This window comes from Haplochromis burtoni, unplaced genomic scaffold (genome assembly GCF_018398535.1).
Source record: "Haplochromis burtoni strain Fernald_Lab_line unplaced genomic scaffold, NCSU_Asbu1 Contig_320, whole genome shotgun sequence".
Classification (NCBI taxonomy): Eukaryota; Metazoa; Chordata; class Actinopteri; order Cichliformes; family Cichlidae; genus Haplochromis; species Haplochromis burtoni.
In genome coordinates, this window is record NW_024582681.1 from 638,581 (window position 1) to 665,423 (window position 26,843).

Consider the following 26,843-nt stretch of genomic DNA (forward strand, 5'->3'; position numbering starts at 1 on the left):
TTTTGGGTTCATTGAGAACATGGTTGTTGTTCAATAATAAAATTATTCCTCAAAAATACAGCTTGCCTAATAATTCTGCACTCCCTGTGGTTATAGTCCTGTTGTCTTCTCATTCTGTATTCCTTTGTGTCCCAGTTTCATCTGCTTTTGTCCTTTTATCTTCCCATGTTCCCCGGCCTAGTGATCATGTTCTCCATTATCTTGAGTTACCCTTATTCCCCATTCTGGTGACTGTCTCTGTGTCTGCCAGTCATGTCTCCATGTTTGTTTACTACTTTCAATACCATTAATATTTATATAGACTCTTTTTCTCCAATTGATCCTTCTGAGTTAACAGTCAACATATCTTTTAGACCAGCGGGTTGGGAAGTCCAGGCCTCAAAAATTCTTATTTCACTCAACTTTCATCTAATGTTTTTTTTTTTCTGGATTTTTGGATGATATTCTTTCTCTCTTTATCAAAATGAATCTACCATAAAAATGAGAAACGATATAGATATGTTAAAATGATCTTTTCTTTGCAAGACACTGGAGTTACAATTTCTACTTCTAAATACCTGGGACACTGTACAATATGTAATTAAAAAGAGAATACATGGGTTTTGCAGATCTCATAAACACATTTTATTCACAATAGAACATAGAAATATAACAAATATTTAAATTGAGACGTTTTACTATTTTTAGTATAAACTAGTACCTTGTTTTAAGGGCAGGTCCACAGCAGGGATAGGTGCAAGAAGAGGCTGGAAAAGTATATAGTACAGGAAACAAAAACAACTGGAGGAAGGTTAATTGGCAGACAACCAGTTTATTCTGGTAAAGTAAAGATGGGGCAAAGGTTCAGCAATTTCACAATAATGTTCCCTTTAACATAAAATTGCAAATAATTCTGTTATCTGTAGTACGTAATATCCTCTAAAGACTCGTGCGAAATCTCTGTGCCAAAGAGATGAGACCAAAAACAAAAGGATACCAATGTTTTTATACGCTTGTAATGCAGTCTTAATCACTTTGTTTTAGAAATGTTAACTCTCTAAAGCCTAACATGTTGCCAGACATGACACCAGACAGATGTTTTGCAACTTTCATTTTCAGGATCTCTTCTGTGAATGTCCAGCGCTGTAAAACTTGTAATTTCAACTGCCAAAGCAAATTAAATCTTTTTAAACAACAGATATTTCTCCTGAATTCCTTCTGAAAAATTTGAACACCACAGTTGATGTCCTGGTTCATCTCCTGAACCATTTGCTCAATTGAAAGAATTTCACTGGTTCCTGAAAGCGGTGGCTCTGTGCTTTTCAGTGATATTAGGCTCATTACGGTAATCCTCGCCACATCCAAATCTCGGCAAATAACACAGAAAACAACACAGCAAACCTATAACCTTGATTTAATTCATTTAATTTAATTTTAATTAACCTTTAGTTAAAAACAAGAACAAGAAACAATTCCATAACCTTAAAAAATAGCTTTAAGGATATACAGTAGTACCGTACAAAACAGTACTTACACTCAGAAACACCATGGAATTCAGAAGTTTTTGCTTTTCTCTTAATTTGGAAAATATCTTTTACTGTGTGAGGAATTGTCTAAAAAGTTTAGTGGAGCTTTTATTGTGCATTTCCTTTTACCATATTTTTTTTTTTAATTGTTTAGATGTGGGTGTTTGCTGTGTTGTTTGCTGAGATTTGGATGTGGCCCCTGTCCTGGGATTACTGTAATGATCCTAATATCATCGAAAAAGCACCGAGTTGATGCTTTTGGGGACTGCTGGGATTCTTCGATTGCGCCAGTAGTTCAAGCATTACAGTAGTTTGACTTAAAAGTTTGATCTAAATAGGATAAATCATTAGAGGCTATGGGAAAGTTTAGTCTTTATATTTAGCAATGAGAAAACCTATTTTTCAAGACATATGTTAGCTCTTTGTGGGGTCAATTAAGCTGCTAATGTTCTCACCTCCGAACTTTATTGAAAGGACAACCAAGTCTGAAAGAAATTTGAGTTAACATGATTTCAATGATTGAATGAAATGGACCAAAAACAAAGTCCAAATCAGTGGAAACCATCGGAGGCTGTGACTTTGGACTCTTGAATTCCACTTTTCTCACACAGACATCGACTTTTTTTGTTAATATGTTAAGACAGATCTACAGAATGGCTCCTGAAGAGATGTTTCCACCTGTCATCTGTGTTTTTGAAAGAAGCTGGTGGTTGGTTTGAAATCAAGGATGATCCTGAGGGGAATGTCCAATTATGTTACGCTCTTGGGGTTCAGCATCCCTCTTAAATGCAGAAGAAGAGCTCTGAAAGTTTGTGTGTGCTCCTTTTTATTTTTTGACAGAGTTTAGTTTGTCTCTTTAAGCTCTACACAGTGTGAAGCTGCAATCAGCCAGACCAAGGCTGATGGACTTGTCTGTCTGTGTCTTCGTCTCTGTTTGTTCTGTCATCAGCAGAGCTGCTCTGCTCCGACAGGGAGGTCATGTCAAATCTTTCAACCATGTGCACCTGAAACTGAAACACTTTGTCCTTATCCTCTTTGTCTGCGTCAATAACCTGCCATCAGGGGCCACTGCCTCTTTTCAGAGCAGGTTGTCACATAGATGTGACTGTTGCTGTGATGATGGCAATGAAACGCAGACTAGATGGGTATAGAGAGGTTGGACAGAGATGAATACACATGAAGAGAAGATACAGATGAGCATGTGTTACATTTTAGTTGCGCACCTGAGATGGGTGGTGTTTTAGCAAACAATCGAAAATAATCTAGCAAACATAATCTTTCTTTTTCTTTCTTTTTAATTGGTGCTTTCTTGTTGAAACCTATTACCTGTATTGACTGGAATGAAGTGAGCTGGGCCAAAAGACTAGTTGGAAAGGTCAAATTAAGCATGGCGGTAACATATTATAGTGCATGGGGCGATCGTGGCTCAAGAGTTGGGAGTTCGCCTTGTAATCGGAAGGTTGCTGGTTCGAGCCCCGGCTTGGAAAGTCTCTGTCGTTGTGTCCTTGGGCAAGACACTTCACCCGTTGCCTACTGGTGGTGGTCAGAGGGCCCGGTGGCGCCAGTGTCCGGCAGCCTCGCCTCTGTCAGTGCACCCCAGGGTGGCTGTGGCTACACTGTAGCTTGCCATCACCAGTGTGTGAATGTGTGTGTGAATGGGTGGATGACTGGATATGTAAAGCGCTTTGGGGTCCTTAGGGACTAGTAAAACGCTATATAAATACAGGCCATTTACCATTTTACCATTTACCATGTAATTTTAAGTACAGCTTAATTTCATGGTAATCCCCAGACATTTCTTTTCCCCTTATGTTACATCACAAGTATGCTGTACTTCTCATGGCATGAGCCTTATGGAGTAACTTAAGCTTTCTAACTTCCATATATTTTACAGGGAAGGGCGCAAATTGTACTGTAAGTAATTTCAAGTTCAGTGTAATTAGATAGTAAGTAAAGACTGCTTAAGTAATTTGGTGCATAATGGACGCTTCACTATAAAACTCTCTTGTTATGTTAAATATAAAAATGATAGTGTAATATGAGCTTTTCTTCCTTTCTTATTACAAACTATACATTCATCCATACAAACTTTGCAAGCTCATCTGATCCTATAATAATGGAGACAAACTTTGTTATTTTCATTAACCATTAATTAAAAACAATAACATGAAACAATTCCATAACTCTGGAAAAAATGGCTTTAAGGATACAGCACTGTACAAAACAGTACTTACACCCAGAAACACCGTGGAATTCAGAAGTTTCTGTTTTCCTCTCAATTTGGAAAATGTTTTTTCCTTTGAACAAGTGTCCAAAAACATGAGACTGACTGCATATTTCGCAGTCATCCCAAATAACAGGGTAGCACACCAAAGCCTTCTCCTTTTTGAGTGATGTCCACCTGTATAGACAATCAGACAATTGAAGATCATGTTTTCAGTCTTGAATACACTTTTTCTCTTTAGCATTAAAATCATAAATGAACTATTTGTCCTATGACAGCTGGCAGAAGATCCCCCCTTCCTGTGACCTTTGCACTTGAATTACTTGACTAAGGATCTTGGAAAGAAAAGCGTCTGGATTTCTTTAAGTTGCTTGAAAATGTTAACCTCTCATCCGAGAAGCTTCTTCAGTTCTGAACTGAATTGAAGTCAGAATTGCCTTAATTTTTCGTAGCATAGGTTCAACAAGGTGCTGGAAACATTCCTCTCAGATGTTTTTCACCATACTGACATGATAGCATTACAAAGTTTCTGCAGACTTGTCATCTGCACATCCATCTTGAAAATATCCCATTTCACCACATCCCAAGCGAACCAGTTTGAGATGATTAAAGGTTTGAGATTTGGCACCACCTTCTCCTGTTAGCAACTTCCACTCCAGCAAGATATTTTCATACATAGAATACCTGAGTGTTATGCAAGCTAAAGTCCCTTGGTAATTCCGTCACCATGTGTCTCCTTTCCTGTAAGATAGCCATAATTTCAAAATACTCGTTATGCTATATTTTAAGTACTGGGTAAGTAAATTTAATTACTGGTTAATTCTATGGTGATTTCAGGAAAAACAACCATAACGTCTCCATCTCTTGCCAGTAAAGAGAAGCCAACAACAGATGTGTGAAAGCTCAATTTTAACTTTTTTTCTTTTTATTTAAAAAAAGATATTTAAAGCTTGCATGCTGTCATAAACACTTGAACAACTTTGATGCATACAGTGTGACTATTTATCCTGAATGATCATCACATCTTAAAGATCTCATCGTCGAAGTAGATTAAATAAAAGTTTGTTTTTTATTGATTATGAATTCTGTTGCTGCAGTCTGAATTTGGTCCTTTTTGTTCCATGATTTCTAACATTTTAAAATATTTTTCATACTTAAATGTTTCAGATCGTCAGTATTGAATAACAGACAAACATAATGTGCGGATTTAAAAAATGTAAATAAATAATGATTTAATGTTTTAAAGGAATTTATTAAAGTGGACCTTAAACACTACATATATTATTCACGAAATAAATCTAAAACAACTGTTGTAGATTTAAGACTGTCTGCGACTTGGTTTAAGCCATACGTGTTTACATTTTTTAGAACGTTAGAAGGTGTTGAGCACCATCTCGTGCCTGTAGAGAACATAACTTCACTGGGTTGGTTGATTGCTGCTAAGAGTTTGTTGCTTAGAGTAGTTTGTTAGTTAACTAGTGACAGAATTGATCATTTAGTGTAAACAAGGAAACTAAAACCAAAAAGCAGTGTAAGGGGTTGCTTTTGTACTGCCCCCTGCTGCAGCGGTTTTTATTTTTAAAAAGGCAAGGATACACTGCCCACTTTCATTCTGTCTCTTTAGCAGTAAGTGGTTTGTATGTTGTGTGTTAGTGTTGGGATTTCATTGTGCTTTGGTAAAAAAAAGATATATTTTGTGATGTGATGCACATGTAGTAACCTGTTATTTTATGTATTGGTTGGATGTGCTGGCACAAGATGGCCCTCAACTGTTATAAATGCTTCAACTTAAACACTTATTTCTTAAATCCAGCTTCACAGACAGTGTTTACGTTTATGTTCTTTTAGAGTAGGGCTCCATGCTGTAATTAGTAGTAGAGATTTAAAATATTCTAGTGTTTTGTGTAGATCTAATATTTGGCAGTAGACTATTCCAGAGTCTGAGACCTGCAACAGAGAGATGTAGCAGGTCCTTTCACAGCGAGATTTAGGTTTCGACCTTGGAATAAATAACATTAGTTTGCATTGTTTGCATGCATTGATAGAAGCTCAGATAGGTAAGAAGGGGCTCGTCTTACCTATCTGTTTAAAAACAAAAACGTAAAATGTTAATTTGGTTCCTGTAACGAATAGGAAGCCAGTGTAAAGAGGCCAACACTGGGTTATATGCTCCCTCCATTTTGTACTAGTCAACAGACAAGCAGTTGCATTTTTGGACCAACTGGAGACGATAAATAGAGGACTGGTCGAAACCAAAGTATGCTGTAGACTCGCCCACTGATATATTCACATTTATAAGGCTGTTCTTGGTTTGCTTGCATGTAATTTATAGACTTCGTCAAAAAAGGTATTGTGTTAGATCCCAAGAGTTCTGTCTCAGAGGTTTGTGCTGAATTTAGAAAAAGACCATTCAAATTTGCAGCTCCTTCCTCTTGTAATCAGCTGCAGAGTAAACAAAAATGTATCGAACTTAATAAATCTAGGGCAATTTTAAATGTCTTGAATGCAGTTAATTCAGGCTGCTAATGTTTTGCCTGAATATTATTATTTGTTTCAATTAGTGTTAAGAAGGTATTCATTCTTTATTGACACTGAAGTTTAAAAATGTTGGTTGCTTCTTTGCTTTGTTTGTTTTGTTTTTTTACTTTCTGCCTGTACTTAACTGGTGTATGGATTTGTGTGTCTGTTTTATTCATTTATGAAACTTATAAACAATGGCTGTGCGTGTTTGGTTTAGGTTGCATGTAGCTACTAATACTAATCATAGTTTGGTGTCCCCAACAGAAACCAGTCCTAAGAATAATCAATTGAATCTGTGCCTTTGACTGACCATTTTTTGTGCAATTGTGTGTCATGTTCAGCAAAACCAGAAAATTATGCTCATGTAGTCACACTAATGAGAAACTTCCAGAGCAGAAAAACCTGTAGATAGCCGAGAAAAATGCATGAAGATCGATCCATATTTTCTGCTCATTCACACACACACACAGACGCACACACACAACCTGAACATAATAGCTGAAAGTTGGACTTGACAGAAATCAACATCACTCCTCCGGCCGTCTGTCTCCCAATCAATATTACCCCTCCTTTTCCCTCCTCTTATTATCAGTACTAATCTATATCTCTTTGTCTCGCTTTCTTTAGAGTCCTATCTCCTTCACTCCCTGTCTTTTCTCTAAATTACATTGAGGACAGTACACTGTTATGGAGGTAACAAATTTAAAATGACCTACATCGGAATTAGAGAGAAAGCAGGCCATCACACCCGAAGGGCAGTCGCTGACAGAAAAGTGGAAGAATGAAAAGAAAAGATGGAAAAAGAGGAGCGTTGATTGGAAGTTGATTGTGGAGATTTCACTTCTCCTGTTTTTTTGTTTTTCTCTTTTCTCTTTTGGACAAAGGCAACAAGAAAATGAGGAGGAGATGAAAAGCACAAATGCCTGAGAGTCCTCATGGGCTTCTCTGCATCCACACAAAAAACAAAATGACAGCGATAATAAAAGTGATCACTAAAGCTTGTCTTGGGCATGAGCCACAGGCGTGGAAACAGCGCCAGTATTCTCAGTGAGCTGTGGTCTTTTGTGGGGCCATGTGTCACGGTCAGAAGCTTCCCATCCTGAAATGTACTCCCACAATAAAGGCAGAGTGGAGAGTGTTAGGCTTTTCATTTGGCAGGGCCATTATCAGAAAGGCCTGAAAGGACTGGAAATGACCCAGGTTTGCTCAGGCTGGGACACCCTGCGCCTCTTCGGCTTCTTTTATTTTTTTTCCATTTTCTGTTGATTCTTTCATCACTGACCCCAAAGCCTCATTATCGCCTGCAGCTTCAGGCAGTGCACATCCAAAGTGAACTGTCAGGGCTGCTGCATAAAAATGACTTCATTACTAGCTTTTCCAGAATGTACTCATATGAAAATCTTGTAATGTTTTTTTTCTCTTTTATCATTAATAAAACTCAGGAACACACCCAAGTTAATGAAATAATCAGTTTAAATAATATGTATTGTGTGCATTTTTATTAAAATAATTTTTTTAGTTTTATAGCTGGACTTTGTCCCACATTTGTTGCACTTTGTTTTGACAGTCACATACACACCTGCCACCCCAAAATACTCATAAGAAGAAATAAAAACTGCAATTTGCTTGATTTTTCCCATGTTGTGCATCTTTACATTCTGCAGTCTTGAATGCAGTCACTTTTCTTTTGCAGTACACACATTAGGACTTTAGCATGTCTGATACCAAGACCTGAGACAAGACATGAATAGATCCATGGTATTGTATCAAACTTTCCATATTTTTAGTAAAAAAATAAATAAATATATATATATATATATTTTTTTTCCTATCAATCACCCCTTAAACCCCTTTTTTCTAATATTTTTTTCTGTTTAACATGTTTCTCATGTATGACTGTGTTTGGAAACTGCAGTATTCATTTAACCTTAGTAATTCCACAAAGTGCTTCTCATTGTCTGTCTTGTCCATCCATCCATCGTATGTCTATGGCAACAGTACTGCCAATGATGGGATAAAAGGATGAATCGGTGATTTGTCTTGTGCATACTGACCTGTTATTAGTTTGACCTGTAATCAAACTAATAACACTGTCATTTGTAGCAATCCCCTTTACCACCTGAGCTGTAGCTTTTTAAATATTTACATATTATTATAAAAGTGACTGACACGTTTTTATTTATAGTGGATTGCTCTCATTGGCATGTTCTTATTGCCATGGTTTAAGTATTTTCCAGCACTTACCGATGGTCATTAACACGGGTAAATGACTGAAATTATATGACTGTGGATACAAGTGGTTGAATTGAGCAGCAACTGTGCTCAGACTTGGAGAAGGGATGAGGAACTCAGACATGAGGTGGTTCGGCTCTTCCTGGGCGCCTCTACTTCAATGTTTTTAGGATGGGCTCATTTCTAAACTCTGGGAAGAAACCCTCAGAATGGACCGGAGAGATTTTAGTATATCCAGCCTGAAAACACCTTGGGACTGGGACTCTGCAGATGTCCCAGTCTTTCTGTCTCCTGTAAACTCAAACATACAGATGTAACGGTACCAAACCTTGACCCAGTGATTTTGCAAACTCCATTTTCTCAATCATATGACTTGACCCAGTGATGACACAAGATTGAGCATGATTGAGCATGATTGCACAAACTCATTGCTATTGATGTTATTTCAGTTTATGTCCTACTGGCTTATATACAATTAAGATCAACGATTTGACTGAACACATACACTATTGTCAGAAGTCGAAGTCTCTTGTTATTGCCTCCTCAAAGTTTCTTAAGTCAGTCTCATTTGTCCCATCAGCTGTTGAGCAACTCACATTTTGTCATCAGTAAAACATGGCACATTGCACAATGTTTGAATGTAGACATGAAGCCTGATCTGCTGTTTTAATAACTGATTTATTGCTATTTTCCTGTCTGTGTTTTTTTTCTACCCTACTTTCAAGTGTTTAATGATCACCTCATGTTTCCTGAGTCAGTTGTTAAATGGCTCTTTGTGGGTAGTGTTGGGACATCTACTTTAATTATTCTAACTAATCTTTAGAGAAATATCCCATAGATTTATATTCAGGATTGCAACATCTCTCATATCTTTATCACTAATTGTTTCAATTGTTGTTGAGTTTCAGACCAAAGAGCACGTTTCCCTAACCTCATCCAGACTCCGCTGCTCTGGAAAAAAAAAACACTATAGTAGCATAGTATGGATTTTACAGTTCACATCTAGTTATCGAGTTCAATTTTTTTAAACTCTTGGCAAGGTTGTGCACATCTAAGTGTCGTTCCTTCATCCACCTCTGTGTTTTCTTTTCAGGTCTTGATCCATCTCAGCGTCAGGCAGTGGAAAAGTTGATCTCAGCGTCTCCGTGTCAGTTCGACCACGCTGCCCTGTTCACCATTTTACAGAAACACACACTCCAGCATCGAATGAACGACTCCTTCTCCTGCCTGGTATGTGAACAAGAACCTTTTCATCATTCGTCTTCATTGACTATCCACAATACTGCTCATTCATCACACAAACTTTCTTCTATCATCTATACCAAAATACGTAAGCTGCTTAAAATCCTCATGAAACAGAGCAGTTAAAGAAGAACTTGCAGTGAGCTTGTAATGGTATTGCTAAAACAAGTTGTTTAATTAAAGTTTATGAATCACCAAAAAAATAACCAACAAGTACTTTAATACGTAGATAATATTTGTCTACATACAGTACATTTTACCTTCAGGGTTCTCAGTCTATAATGATGGCTTGACTGTGCAACCAAAACAATAAGAGCATTGTTTTTGGTTTCTGGTACTGCCAGTAAATTTACCCGGGTAGCAGAAAAAAGTGGACGCTACAAAACAGAAAGGTTCCCACTGGTGAAGTGTGAGAATAATAGAAAGACAAAAGTAAAACAACACACTGATGCAAAGAGCTCCAAATGTTGTTAATGTTTTTAAAAAGGCATTCAGTTGGAATCATTTCTAAAAAAAAACAAAACAACTAGTAAGTAACATCAAATACTTATTAGACTAAAACGAATGGATGGTAAAATGCATGGTGTTCACAATAAATTATTAATTACTGCCATACATTCTTTATAGAAATATCTACACACACTCTGATCACAACCAGACTTTCAACGATTGGATAAATTGATGACTTTTAAATAAAATTCAACTTCTTTTGTAAATCATGTAGATGTATAGCTACTGTGACTTTCTAAAATATATTTTAAAAAAGCACACCTGTCCAAAAAGTTTTTTTTTTTTTTTTTTTAATTACATCAGAATATTTTCATGAGCTAATAATTTCTATACTGTGGCAGGCTGTCCAGAGTGTACAGCGCCTTATGGATGAGCAGAAGAAATGAATAGTTGGATGGATTAATGTGTGTGTGTGGAAAAATTACAACATATATAAACATTTTCTGCATCTAGTAACATTTTTTTGTCTGTTTTTATAGCTAGGATACAGTTAGATATTTAATATAGTTATAATTTATAGCTTTGTGTCTGTACATGTAGTATATGTGTAAATAATCAAATCAGTCTATTCATTAACCGACCAAAGATTATTCAACAACTACTTTTAATGTTGTTTAATGCTTTAACCGGTTAATCCCTGGAGTTTTTACTCACAACATGATCCCCAAATTCACTCACCTCGCCAATTGTGAGGCCAAAATGAATAACACACTATTTGAACAAAAGATAAAAAGATAAACTTAATATATTTTTTCTTCTCCTTAACAAAAGATAAAATAAGAATTAAAAGCTTTTTAACAATGAATCGGTACGCACTGATGTCACTGAACTTCATTTTAGCACTAGACAAGCCGTTCAGCTAATTTGTCATGCTCGGTGACCTTCAAATAATGGTGACGGGTTGCATTTTAACAACAGATGCAGCCTGGCCCCAGTCCAGGGACCTCCTAGGTGGAAATAGTCATCTTTTCAATCGTGAATAATTTGTGATGCCTTCAGTTGTGCTTAAATGTCTGCTGGTTTTGGATTAGTGCTCCAACAAAATAAGAATTTTTTAAATCGTAAATATAATTTTAATTTAGGTTCTGCTGTTTTCTATCCAAATTATTGTTGAAGCACTGCATATTTAAAAAATGAATGAAAACAAAAATAACTAAAACTTTTCAGAACAGTTTGAAGAATGAAAGAGATGTAGGAGCTCAGTGCGTGTGTGTGTATTCAGCCTGGGGCGCTCTCTCACACTGATTAAGGGGATAAGCACTCTAATCAATACTTTCCAAATAGGAACATGACCCTCATGGACAACTGCTGTTCTGAGTCAATGGAGGAGGAGGAAGCAGTGAAGTGAAGCCTAAATAAGCGAGTCCATATGTGTATGTGATTTTTTTTGTTGTTGTTGTTGTTTTTTTGTTTTTTATAGTGTGTGCAGTTGTGGTTGGGAAGCATTGATCCAAATCCCCAAAGTGTTGTTCATTAACAAAATATACCAATGGCAGTTTTCATTAAAGAAAAAAAGGAATCAATCTTTTAATATCTTTTTTATTAGTAAAAGTAATTGAAGTGATTTTCTTTTTCTTTTATTTTTAAAGGTTATTTATAACATTTTAAGTTCGAAATTACATCAAATCACCCAAGATAAAAGGACAAAGGACAGAGAAAAGAAAACAACAGCAACAACAACACTGGTTAGTCAGTCCATATTAAAAGTACAAGAGAAATAATGGAGTCCGAACAAAATGGTCTTCTGTGTGAAGTTAGACAGGGCAACAGAAAGTTCAGAGTCTAAAAGATGTGGGGAACAAGTCCAAGAAGGAGTTAGGGTCCGGCAGAGGTGTAGTTTCACATAAACATAAAGTGCAGGTGAATGGGTTAAACATTGTTGATTCTATGTTAATATGATTGAGAAAAGAGTTCCAGATTTTAAAAAATTTAAAGTGAGTGTTAGCAAGACCATAACGAACCTCTACAATATACAGAAATGCAATCATCTCACATAGCCAAACCCTAAGGGTTAGCACTGCAAGTATACCCTCTGGCTTTAATTTTAAGTCATAAATCCAGCTATATATATTAAATATCTCTTCCCAGAAACACCTAAGTGTAGGGCAAGACCAGAAAAGGTGGCCAAGAGTTCCTTCCATTGCTTTGCATTTATCACACAATGAGGAAATAAATGTATGTAGGTGCCGTAAGTTTAAAAAGTGCAGTAAACTGGCTGACTAGGTGCTTGTAGAAGTTTTAATCAAATAATCATAAAAGTCATTATGAGCAGGAGGCTGATCCAGATGGGAGAAAGAGTGTTTAACCAAACATTCAAGTGATTTTCAAACAAGGGAACGATCACCGGGAACCAAATTGCCTGCTCTATGTGCAGTATTTTTTTGTTGAGGAAAATAAGCTCTCAGTTATTGGAGCTTAATATTTTATTCACATAAATATGTGAATGTGCTTGGAGAATATGATAGCCTGTGCAAAGAGACATGATAACTTCATATTATTTATGACAACTTCCTTCTATCCTTTAAAATTCACAGAATTATCATTGAATGAAGATACCCTAAACTTTAAAACTGGTCAAGTCTAGCCATGTTGTCTCTCCAGGAGTGACATTAACATCCCTTGATGTCTTCAGCTCATACACATTTCAAAGTATGAAAACGCATTTACACTTGAAATTAGGCCAGAAATGACTAATACTGATGAAAAGTGCAGTTGAGTAATACTTCCTAGTTTGAAAGTTTCAGACCTCAAAAGACTGCATCACAATTTCTTGTAAAATTCCACTGTAAAATTGCTTTTAAATAGCCTTTTAAAACCTGCTCCCATATCTACTCTTGCAAAATATACATATAAATATTTAAGATAAGATAAGTCCTTTGAGTTAATGACTGGCGTTGGGACATGGTGGTGGTCCAGGGTGTTGTCATTGCGGGCCCTGGATCCTATTTTTTTTGCAGTGAGGTCTGTGGAATAGGGGTCCTTACTGAGTCAGTTGTTAGCATGGTTCTCTCCTTCTGAGGGTACTCCTTTACCTCCCGGTCATATGTATCCCAACCCTCCCCGCTACTCCCTTAAACAACACACCACTCCCAGACATAGGGTCTGCATGGACCACAGTGGTTTGGGCCATTTATATGAATTTGCTGGATGTGCTGTGCGATGACCTGCCCCTGGTTTTTAATTACATTGTAGTCAATGACCAACAGTCAGGTGCTCATGTCACATCTATTCCATCAGTTTTAATAGCACTCTAGTTTACACAAAGTTATACCCATCTTTTTCACTTTGTACACATACAGTGGTACGAAAAAGTGTTCGTCCCTTCCACAGTTCCAAGACAAAAACCATTGCTAAGCAAAAGGAACATAAAGGTTCGCCTCAGTTCCTCCAGAAAGCAGCTTGATGATCCCAAAGACCTTTGGGAAAATACTCGGTGGACTGACGAGACAAAAGTTTAACTTTTTAGAATGTGTGTCCCCAATTACATCTGGCATAAAACTAACACAGCATTTTAAAAAAAAGGAACATTATACCGACAGTAACATATGGTGGTGGTAGTATGAGGCTGGTCTGGGGCTGTTTTGCTCAGGACCTAGAAGACTTGCTGTGGTAAATGGAACCATGAATTCTTCTGTCTACAAAAACATCCTGAAGGAGAATGTCCGGCCTGCTGTTTGTGACCTCAAGCTGAAGTGCAGGAGCAGGACAATGATCCAAAATGCACCAGCAGGTCCTCCTCCAAATGGTTTAAGAACAATGTTGGAGTGGCCTAGGCAAAGTCCTGACCTGAATATGATTGAGATGCTGTGGCATGACCTTACAAAGGTGGTTCATGCTTGAAAACCCTCCAATGTAGCTGAATTACAACAACTCTGCAAAGATGAATGAGTCAAAATTCCTCCACAGAGATTCATTGCTAGTTATCATAAGACCTTCATTACAGTTGTTGCTTCTAATGGTGGCCGAACCAATTATTAGCTGTAGGAGGCAATCACTTTTTCACTCAGAGCCATATAAGTTTGGATTTTTTTCCTCCTTAATCATAAACACCTTAATTTAGAAACTGCATTTTGTGTTTTGTGTTAGCGTAATCTAATATTTACATTTTTGCTGATCTGAAAGTGTGACAAACATACAAAAATATAGGAAATCAGGAAGGGGGCAAACACTTTTTCACACTACCGTACACCAACATACGCACCAATATATCACTTCCAACTTTGACGAGTGGGAAGGGGAGTGGGCGGGTGTTCCTGCACCCTGCCAGGGCAGTGGTTGCCTGGTGGCTCGAGGGCCAGGCTGGCCGCGTCCCAGGGTCGCTGTTCGTTTAGTGGCGCAGTTCTCTGGCACCTGGGGATTGCTGTTGGCTTATGACGGAATGGCTGGGCTGTTCCAGAGTAGACTGCCTGTTGCCGCTGGTTCTCTGGAGCTGTTGTCTTTTGGTCGTGAGGGCTCCATCTGGAGCCTCCCTCCTCCTTCTGCTGGGATGGGCACACAGTTGTCATCCTGGGAGGGATTTATTGCAGCTTCTCTCTCTCTCATTTAAATCATGTATTTTTTTCACTGTGGATTCTGAAAACCTCATCCAGTGCATTGTTGGAATTAGGATTCCATATTTGAAGTAAAGCTTTGAAAAGAGCTCTGGTTTAGGAAGACCAAGCCACGAAAAAGTAGTACAAAAAGTCACACAAACACACAAATATGTATTTTATCATGGGTATTGTGCTTGCTTTAGGATGACCCACATTTATTTATGATATAATGCAAAATCTTTATAATAAAACAAAAACAAAAATTGATGTTGTCATGGGGTGATGGATCTGGCCATCAGCTGTGCTTTTCTATAACCACCCACCCCCACACCACCCCTTTATTGGGTTATATATAAAGGGCCCGTAAAAGTGTGCACTGAACTAGACAACATTTGAAGCGCAGTAATTTACCTTCAATTCTAAAAAAAAAATGTTTATCATTAGACATTAAAAACTCTTTGTATCACATCACCATACTTTTGGAGGATGAAGACGCAGGTGTCCTCACCTCCCTTTGAACCTGTCTGAGCATCCTGCTGCTAAATTAACTTTGTGTTATGCTTCTATCATTATAGATCCTAATGTAATTACTTAGGTCTATGCTTGCACACGGTCCAGACTCTCACTCCTTTAATTCTGAAGCTTTCAAATTATTCAGTTATATTTGTACTAATTAGAGGAATCTGCATAAGAAAAACTAACAGGCTCCAGATTGTGTTGTATGGAGAGATAGACTGCCAGCCCTCCTGGGAAAAAATCCAAGTAGGAAAATGTTGGGAGGGATTTACCATGTCTATTTTCCATCTAGAGCTCTCTAGTGGATACATTTATAATGGTGACACTTTTTTTAAAATTACCTATAACACTAATTAACTTTTCAGCTGACATATATACTGTCATGGATGTTAGTAATTAACAAATATTAGCAGATAATACTGCTTAGAGTGAAATACTGTAGCACAAAGCTGTTGTTTATTCAAGTGTAGATCAGCATAAGAACCAAACCAATGAACTAAAAACCAAACCAAGGATTACTGTTGCTAATTATTGTATAAATAAATCTTTTTGATTTGTTTTTAGTATATTGTCGGTTGGAAGATATTACTGTATTCTATTCATGCAGACTGGAGCAGCCAGGGATCAAACCACCAACCTTGCAATGAGTAAATCACCTGCTCTGTCGTTGGGGCTACAGCCACCCTAAATATGTCAACAATATTTAAAACATTAGTTGAACAAAAATATGAGTATAGTTGCACTACCTGACAGTATTAATGTAATCTTTTATATTGAATTACATTTTTTTACTACTGTAATTTATTATTATAAGGATATCCTAATAACTCCCTAAAAAGCCTTCGGTTGCATATTTCTCCTGTACTGGCTTCCCTTCATTGGCTTCCTGTTAAATCCAGAATTGAATTCAAAATCCTGCTCCTCACATACAAGGTCTTAAATAAGCAGGCCCCATCTTACCATATCACCCTATTAGAGCGCTTTGCTCTCGCACTGCAGGCTTACTTGTTGTTCCTAGAGTATTTAAAAGTAGAATGGGAGGCAGAGCCTTCAGCTTTCAGGCCCCGCATCTGTGGAACCAGCTTCCAGTTTGGTTTTGGGAAACGGACACTATCTCTACTTTTAATATTAGGCCTAAAACTTTCCTTTTTAATAAGGCATATAGTCAGGGCTGGACAAGGTGACCCTGAATCCTCCCTTTGTTATGCTGTGTTAGGTCTAGGCTGCTTGGGGATTCCCATGATGCATTCGGTGTTTCTTCTTCAGTCACTTTTTTCACTCACTATGTGTTTATATACCTCTCTGCATTTAATTATTTTTATTAATAATCTCTGGCTCTCTTCCACAGTATGTCTTTGTCCTGTCTTCCTCCACTCACCCCCAGCCAGTCATGGCAGATTGTTGCCCCCTCCCTAAATCCATTTCTGCCAGAGGTTTTTTCCTATTAAAAGGGAGTTTTTACTTCCCACTGTCACCAAAGCGCTTGCTTACAGGGGGTCATATGATTGTTGAGTTTTTCTTTGTATCATTGTAGGGTCTTTACCTTACAATATAAAACAATTTGAGGCAACTGCTGCTGTGATTTGGTGCAACATAAAAAAACTGAATTGAATTGATAGCTCAGAGCGCTTTACAATGTTATAGAAAGAACCTGATAACTCCTTTTGAGCAAACACTTTGTAACCTTTTAGTAAAGTTGGTACCTATTAACTGTGTGAAATCTTCACTCGTTTAGCGCTGTGCTCCAATAAACTTTCAATGATTCCTGACCCTTTAAAAATAAAAGTTGACAACGTTTATACCCAGTCATACACTCAGATGTAGTTCAGAATGAACATTTAACCATCTCTTTCGAGCAGGTTTGATGGTAGTAGTTACTGTATGTGCATTCTTGGTGAGATTAGCTAAACTGGAAGATTTCCTTGAACTGACTTCTCTAGTCTCCGAATGATGGAAATTACTATCTGTGGAGCCATACTAATGAACGTGTTACTTACTGTGAATGAAGGCTAAATTTGGGATGTAATAGTGGTTCTCAAACTTTTTACAATGAATACCACCTCGTAAAATATGTGGCTCTTGAAGTACCAACATTAAAGTACAGTAGTGTATGCCTATTTAGCACCATATACAGCTTACATGAGACAATTTTATTTCTTTTATCAATGTTATTTATTTTAACTGTCATAAACAGGATGTGACAGTGAAAATGATAATAAAAACTGTAATGCATTAAAACATTTAGAACAGGTAGATTATCCGGTCTTTAAGTGAGGACATACAGTATGAATCCTGCTTCCGGGTCAAAGCTAGTCTGTGTTTATCAAGGCTGTTGTGTTTTTAACATGTTTTAATGCTTTGTATCTTGTTCTGTTTAATCTCAGTAAGACCCTAAAAATGAGGCAGTGATTACTGTCGGACTCTCTTGGTTTTTATTACCACTGTTCATTTTAAAGCTCAGTTTTTAAAACTTTACAATGTAACTAAAGCCCAGCCCATGCAGCAGTATATTAATGAATAATCTTGTATTGTGGATGGATTATCTCAGTTGTTCTCCTGACTGAAGCTTGATTCATTTACATCATCCCAACATGCGATTGCATTTGTCCTTAACCATCGGGAACCTATGTGTTAACTTTTATCGAGTGGCAAAGTTAGCGTTCATCCTCCAGCTTCACTGTGCTAATGTGTTTATATCAGGGGTCGACAACCTGCGCCTGTGGCTCTTTAGTCCTTATAGTGCGGCTCTGCGTGGTTTGGGAAAGTAGATTAGTAATAAACAAGTATTTAGTTGAAGTGTATTTTATTTATGTTAGTTCTTTTTTTTAACTTGTAGTTCTAAATTGTGATATTGAAATATAAAAATAAAATTATATTTTATTATTTTTTCATTGCTCAAAGTAAGCGTCACACTCGCGGAAGCCGGTGTACCTGCCAAAACGCCGTGCATTTATCGAGACTTTCAACCCCAGGTAGGCCAATTGTGGGTCTTCGGATCCACATTATGTCAGCAGCTGTTCTCCACCGTGAACTATGTTAAAAACAAACACCGCTCACGCCTCACAGATGACAGCTTACAGTCCTGCTGTTCAGGGGGTTCGGAGGTTCAGGAGCAGAAATTCCATTGTACCACAGCAGACGATGTTTGCATGAACACGCTTTTCAGCATCTCTTTATTGACCACTTTTCACACACGGTTGCTGACGCATAGAGCCGGCTGTAGCTTTCAAAATGTGTTAATTACATAAATAAAATGTAATTTCTCTGTAGCACTTCATGGATTTCATAAGCAACACACCTTAGTTGTTCACACAAAGCATAAAGGTAAAAAACAATATATACAGTGTTATCTTCATTTTATATGTCAAAAAGTATTTGCGGCTCCCAGTGTTTTCTTTTGCATGGAAACTGGGTCCAAATGGCTCTTTGGGTCTTAAAGGTTGCTGACCCCTGGTTTATATTATACTAACCATAGCTGTGTAGCTAGCCACCACGTAGCACATCATTATATACCAGCTAATCCAACTTCAGTAACCCTACAACATCACTTTAGTTTCCTGTCTTCATTTATGTCGGAAGTGATAGCAGAGCTGTACATTTTAACTTTTTAGAAATCCCTCAATCAGAACATGGTATATTAATTAATCTTAAAAAAGTTTTTGGGTGGGCTCCCTCTAGTGGTACGTGTTTGAGAACCATTGTTCTAGTTAATATAATTCTTTGTGTACTTCTCAGTTATTCTTTCAACTGCTCCTTTGAGGGATCATCTCAATCAATCATCCCAATCATCTGCCTCAATCTCACCCAATGCTTAGCACCCTCTTTTGTTATACCAGTCCTGTGCATGTCCTCCTTCACTCATGAATCTTCTCATTAGTTTTTTACTTTTCCCTGGCATCTCCATATTCAGCATCCTTTGGGTATTGTGGCAGTAAGGACGGACCGCACCACCATAGTTCACACTTTTGACACACTTTAATCCTCGGTTGCTGTTTCAACATACCTGCAGCTTTTCAGCTGCCAGCCATACATACACAATAACAACAACAAACTCAGGACCCAGTTAATTCTTTTTATGCAGGGACGTGTGATTGCTGATGATGCTCCCTTGCGTCGGCTTCCCCTGCCGCCGCGCCACAAACCACACCTGCCACATACCCTCATTGCTCGACTGAGGCCAGGAAGGTCCGGCTGAATCTACTCCTTGCCAGTGGCCAATGGACCAGTGGCAGGGATGAATGGGATCTGGGAGTTGATCACGTATCCAGCGGCGGCACAGCAGGCACAACCCATGGCTCATGGGCAGCTTGCCAGGTGTCTGGTGCAGTAGGCGTGACATGAGACAGGGCTCACAGGTGGTTTGGCAGTTGTCGGTCCATCCGGTGCACTAATCTCCGGCTCGGCCAGAGCACGTCCCACCGGCGTGACAACTTCTGGCGAAGGCGTGGCAGGTTCCTCCTACATGCACTACACGCTGACCTCCGGAATGGCGTAGGGGTCGCCTCCATTCCCCATGCAGTCAAAGGACCCTGATGAGGCCGGCGGCATTGTCGGCCAGGAACCAACCGGTCCTGCAGCTGTCAAGCTGTTCAAGTTGGCTTAAGGGTGAGTGCTGTACACCACATCCTGATTAAGTTCCGGATGAAGGCTCTTAGGGTGCTGTTGATCTTGTACAGTTCCAGGCATTTCAGGATCCAGGTGTGGGGCATCAAGTCAAAGGCCTTCTTGTAGACAATCCAGGCAGTGCACACATTGGTCAATCTGGTCTTGCAGTCTTGAGCGATTGCTCTGTCTACCAGTAGCTGGTGTTTTGCTCCTCTGCCAATTCCTTTTATGTGCTCTGCTCATGTATTGAATCACGTTCCTGTTCATCTTAGCTGCTATGATGCCTGATAGGAGCTTCCATGTGGTACTGAGGCAGTTTATTCGCCGATAGTTGGATGGGACTGGTCCCTTCTGGGATAAGGAGTGTCCAGCCTTCAGTTAGGTATTACGATTGTCTCTCGTCGACTAGCATCTGGTTCAGTGGTGCTGCCAGATGCTCATGGAATGCATTCAGCTTCTTCAGCCAGTAAGCGTGAATCATGTCAGGGCCTAAGGTTGTCCAACCCCAACTCTTCATACTGGAGACCCATTCTTGGATGTCTGTGATGGTTATGCATTTCATCCTTCCCATATGCTTTTCCAGTATTGATCCATCTCTAGCTTTGATGGTGCTTTTCTCATATTGTTCCCCTGCCACTGGGAGTATACCTTAGATGGTTACATGGAGTAGAGCTGGCTTACCCTCTTGCCTTCTATCTCTCTGGTATACCTCTTCAAGTGGCTGGCCAGTGCTGTGAGTCTTTTCTTGGCAGTTTCCAAGGCTAGAAATATGAGCAGCTTGCTGTACTTCTTAGGCAACTTCTTTATTGCACCTTTCTATGGTCTCCTCCTCCTCCATGAGGATACTGTTACTTGTGGCTGTTCACCTTGAAGACAAGCATGTCACTAAGCACTGCTGCCAAGCCCACCTCAGACATGAGCAAGAGACATAAATATGAAGCCATACCAACTCGAATGGTGCCCAGATTAACAAGGTTGACATCAAGTGTTGAGGAACCAGGACACCCTGATGAGAAGTGTGCTAATAGAACAAGATGGCATCGGTGAGCAAGAGATGAAAATGAGGCACTTTTGGAATGCTACTATGTAACCATCAGTGCAAGGGGATACATTAATAGGATGGGAGCGCTGGGTTCAGTGACTCCCAAAATAGGCAAGTCAATCTTCACAGAACAGAGCTCAACTTATTACAGGTGGATTTTTTTGAGACTTCTCCTTTCAGGCGCATGAGCATTTTGGATAAACTAGTCTTTGATGGAAGGCTTGTCTCTGCTTATCTTCTCCATGGGTATGTCATCTGGACTAACTGCCTTCCAATTTCATTCTCTTCACAGCTGCCCTTAGTTCCTATTTACTAATCCTCCTCACTTCATGATTTGCTGTTTTCCATTGGTTCTTTTCTCTCTCTTTTTATTTCATAACCTTGTTAAAAGTACTCCTTCCAACTTCTCAACATATTCTTTTCACTTGTTAGTACATTTCCATTTATTTTAATAACCCGGATCTGTTGCATATTCTTTCCAGCTCATTCTCTTTGACAAACAAATTAATAATGTCAGGGTGGAGTTAAAGTTGGACCCAGAAGGCAGACCTGGAGATGGTCAGATTATTTTTTATTAAGGATGTGGCAAGCTTGGCAAATGTGAAACTGGGTTACACAACTGAGGGGAAAAAGTCAGATTCAGTTCTGCTTGTAGTTGCAAACAAATGAATTTTGAATGTGTGTGAATGTTAGATTGAAAACACTTACATAAGAAAAGCCTGGAAAAAATTCTTGTGAGAATGGGTGAATGAGGGAAGATGTATAAAACCACTTTCAGTGCTCAGTTAAAGTAGAAAAGTGCCATATAAGAACCAGTCCATTTACCAATCAGGTATGTGTCTCTGTGCACTGTACCTTGTAAAGTCTATGAATATAGCTTGCTACCAAAGCAAGTGTTCACTTTTGGTTATAAAAAACCCCCCCAAAAATGTCAGCATCAAAAATATTATCATAAGGATTTGTAATGTGTAGGTGATAGTCATTATGTCAATCTTTTATTTCCAGAAAGTGGGTTTATACACTATTCTGCATTTAATCATTTGTTATTACTAATCAGTGGCTCTCTTCCACATCATGTCTTTGTCCTGACTTCCTCCCATAACTCCCAACTTATTGTGGCAGATGGCCGTCCCTCCCCGAGCCTGGTTCTGCTGGAGGTTTATTCCTGTTAAAAGGAAGTTTTTCCTTCCTACTGTCACGAAAGCACTTACTCATAGGGGGTCATATGATTGTTAGGGCAATTGTTTTTGTGATTTGAGATGAACTGAATTGAACTGAACTAAAGTGAATATTAATTCTGCATAATATTTCTCTAAAAGGATGTAAACTGTATGGAGTACTGCACATGTAAATTTTTGCCTAATTCCTCATTAAGAATAATTTAGAATACTTTGTAACCTGACTGCTTGAAAAAAAAAAATCACAATATCAAAAATGTCACTAGGGTTGCCATAGAAACTGAACACATGCTTGGTTAACCTTTTAGCTGTTTAAAATGCTGAGGATAGCTTGGGTAGTGGCATGAAATGTACAGCTTTGGTGAATCTGGGACCAAGGATGACTTGAGCTAACTGGCAGATGGTTGTGTTCCTGACTTACTGCTTGCACATAATGGGAAAATCTTAAATGGACTGGTTCTTACATATAGCTTTACTACTCTGAGCACTCAAAGCGCTTAACACAACTTGCCTCATTCACCACTGACACAAGCACTTTTTTCTGTCCTCGTTCTATGTAAGTGCTTTCTATCTAACATTCATAGTGTGTGACTCACAGCCATCAAAAAGGAAGTTGGGGTTAATATCTTGCCCAAGGATATTTGGCATGCAGACTAGAGAAGATGGGGATCACAAACCACCAACTTTCCGATTAGTAGGTGACCTGCTCTACCACCTGAACTAAAGCCACCACAGGACATACTCCAAAGTTGGCTGTCAACATGAATGCTTCAGGAGCAACATTATGTGACCTGTTCTAGGGTGGGGGGCGGGGGACCTGCGCCCAGGTCTGGATTTGTTCTTGCTATAAAAGTGACCAAATCTTTATGTGTGTGTGGAAAAACGCTCCCCTAAGTGATTTCCAGAAATTAGTACTCAGACCCCAGGGTGTCTGCACACCAAATCACCTGCAGCAGAAGACACAAAAACACACACAGTCTGCCCAGATCCTGACAGCCAGATGCCATCATTTGATTTCAGCACATAAAGATGTAGCTTTGCTTCTTTTTAAGATTTAAAATTAAACTTTTCTTTTATTTTGTGGATATCAGCTGTGTCACTGATAGCACACAAACTGAGATATCAAGTAGAAACAGGAAACAATATTACAGGCAGTTCGTGAACATTGGCCCAAAATACTCTTATAATTTTCAGTCCTCTCAGAAATTCAACTTGAGTTAATGTTGCATTAAATCTGGCGTTAATTATGTGTGAGGAAGCGGACACTTTTTAAACCTCGAGAGATGCGGTGGAATGTCTAACTTCACCCAAGCTTTTCCATCAGTGACTCTATGAAGTCTGGGTACTTGCGCATATAGGCACAAACAACATTAGGGACCCATTTCCTGACCCGGAGGCGCAGGGAAACAGCCCACCAAGGAAAACAGCCCACCAAGGAAAACCCCAATGTGCATGTAGCGTACAAGTATACCTACCCCTGCCTGCCCCCTCTCACCTAGGGCAAATCCTGAGTTTAACAGAGTCCAACACCTCTCCAGGAAACTGGTTGCAGACTGTGTACTGTGGTGAGCCTGACTATAGCTAGTTGGTTAAGGCACCAGGTGATCCTGTCTCAGGCAGGGAGACGTGGATTCCTTAAATTTTTTCACTATTATTTTTTTTCCCTGTCAGAATCGCTCTTTGTCCTCTCTCACCCAGGAACAATTTTAGTGTTCTGTAAGCAATAATATATGATCTTAAAGCAGTATACCTACACTGTACATGCTGACCTTGTATCAAACTTCCACATAGACTAAACCTGTGTTCTGTTTATATTTATTCTTTACTGTCAAACTATTAAACACCACTGAGCGTGCAGCTGAGAGAATAAAAACTAAAACTGTCCTTTAAACATTAAATTAATGAAATCTTTGATTAAAATCTATCAGATGTCTGAATGATAGCATTGTCACATTGATAAGGCAGTTAACTTAGTCTGTATTTTTGTTGGCTTTCTTTCCAGGCTTCAGATAGACTAAACTTGATTAATATAGTAGCTGTTTTCCAGTCTTACTGACCAAACCCCTTAAAGTGCAAACTTTTAATGCTATGTTACTCTACAGTGCTTTTCTCTTTACCCCTCACACTCAGCTGCTTGGTCTCTGGCAGTTACCTTGCTGGTCGTATTACTTGTTTAACCTCTTCAGATTTTTCCCCATAGTATAGTTTCATCTTCCTTTGTAAAATCAGTCACTCTAATGCCAGTACATTTATTCATAATTGTGATTAGTCATTTCTGCTAACGTCACCCATTTTATGTGAATGTACAAGGGAAACCCTGGGGAAACTTAGCGAGTTGATAGCTAGCTTCATGTGACCGCTTGCCACTGTTAGGGTAAGTGAATCCAGATTGACTAATGATACCATGGGTATGCTGAACCAACTTTGTGGTACAGGCCTCAAGTAACATGTCAGTAATTGTGAGAAGAATCACTAAAACTAATAAATTCAGTGTGTAAACTCTTCTTGTTTTTTTTCTTGTAGACCTTCTATTGGGTCTGTTTGGCTGAGCTGCTGTCATTTCAGCTTCACTTTGCTGTTGATAGGCATACGCAAGCATATCTACAGGTTACAGAAACTAAACAGTAGTGCTTAAATACCAGCCATGTCTTGCCTTTGTTTTGGATTCCCAGTGAGACAAAGACAGTGATATTTTTGATGAAGAATATGTAGAGCATGTAATTCTACATATGCCATGTAAATCTGCATGATGAAGTGACTACTCTTGTCTGGTGGGGTCAGAAGAATTCTTGGATTAAAAAATGGCCTAACTGGCCAAAAAGAAGTCAGCAAGACCCTGAGGTAAAAAATCCTTAGCATTTTACTCTCAGCTTTCCATCTGTAGTAAGGTGATGAAAAGCCAAGCTGTTCGCTACTTCAGAGCTGCCACACTGCTTTGACTCCTCATGGGTCATGTCATCCCTCAGAGGGGGTGGCGGACGTTGGCGCTCTGACATGGAGATAGGCAGCCACGGCTGATGGAGCTAACAAGGCAGTCAGCTCGTTAGCTGCTAATTGAGCTGTTAGTGCCAAGACTGGAGTGTGCCATCTGTTTGTCACAGAGGAACATCTTGTCGCTTAACGCCTGCCGACAAGACCCTCTCTCTCTCCTTCCGTGGTGCGATATTAATAGCTCAAGTCCACAGACGGAAAGAAAAATGAAGAAATTGAAGAAGTGACAAACAAACTGAGAGTTTGGGTGGGTGGGTTGGGGGTGAGGGGGCTCTGCCAGGTCCAGTTAAACCTGACAAGAAACAGCATGTCACTTAGACTCTAAATAAAAAAAAACTGGAAGTAGTTTTCATTTCAAATCCTTAAATGATCTTTCAAGCAGATTTTTTTTTAAGTCAACATAAATAATTTCTTGCATCTTCTTTTGGAAAGATGTAAAAAAAAAAACCAAAAAACCCCCTCTTTTTTGTGGTTTATGAATTGAATGGTGTTCATAGTGAATTTTCAAATTCAACCAATACTTTTAGGAGGCTCACTGTGAGTAGTAGTGGAGTATAAGTTGCCCATTCTCACATCTAGCACCTAGCAGGAGAGGTTACCTCATATTCATTCTCACTACTCTAATTCCATACCAGGTATAAGATAAAAACATGTAGAAGCTGTTGGTGTAGTATATCCAAACTGCTGACCCTTAAGCATCCTTCATGCTACTTAGCTGCAGCTGTTGCATGGTGACATAAACAGGAAAAATATAGAACTGAAATGAATGGATCAGACAAATTGGATCAGCGCTTCCCTCCAGCGCTTTCTCCTGAAAGTACTCTGTTTGGCCTTGTTGAAGGTATTGCCTAGTGGCTTCAACCTTAGTGACCAAGCACCCACTTACACATTGTGTATTCTTTGAACTCTTTTCCAGAGACTTGACAAATAAATGGCTGCGTGTGGTGGCCAAACGTTCTGGAACGGTTGAAGTTTGTGTACTACCATACATACCTTTTTGACTGTGTTATCTTTGAATATAACAAGTTCCAGTATAAAATGTCTTTGGAAATAGGGCTGGGCCATATTATACTGTTCACGGTAATACCGGTATAATGTTAGGCAACGATAGGAAAATAAAATATCGCGATAGAATATGAGTAAAACGCGCATGCACAGTGCCTTTGTTTTCATACGCACATGGCCGATTGTTGAGTGAAACAGATGAACCAGAATTGGTTTGTGAAAATGGTGCAACTTCAGTGATGTGGAACTGGTTTGGTGTTTGTCCGTCAGATACACGACAAAGCACATTTTTTTGCAGAACATAGAATAGAATAGAATAGAATAGAATAGCCTTTATTGTCATTGTACAGAGTATAACGAAATTGGAGTGCCACTCCCTTGGTGCAAGATTCAATAATAAATATAAATGTAAAATATAAAAAGTACAATAAAACAATCGCAAGTATTCAAACAATAGTAAGTAAGATATATACAGCATAGCAGCATTAATATAATGACAGTATGAATAGCAGCATGATATAATGGCAGTGACGGTATGGTATAGCTAAGCAGGTTCAATTGTTTTTGTGCTTATTTACTACGGTGATAGCTCTGGGAAAGAAGCTATCCCTGAATCTGTTTGTCCTGGTTTTATGTGACCTGTACCGTCGGCCTGACAGTAATAGTTCAAACTGTTGATTGCTGGGGTGAGAGTGGTCCTTGATGATATTGCCAGCTCTGCTGAGGTACCGAGAGTTTGCA

General features: G+C 38.8%; 1 protein-coding gene across 1 annotated transcript in view; it reads left to right on the forward strand.

Moving 5' to 3' along the window:
* Positions 1–26,843, forward strand: part of LOC102304224 (calcium-dependent secretion activator 2) — a gene marked incomplete at its 3' end in the record, with an annotated part of 124,457 nt that overhangs the window by 59,871 nt on the left and 37,743 nt on the right. Inside the window, 1 exon segment of the mRNA XM_005942573.3 lies at positions 9,575–9,711. Coding sequence (XP_005942635.2) covers positions 9,575–9,711 — 137 coding nt within the window.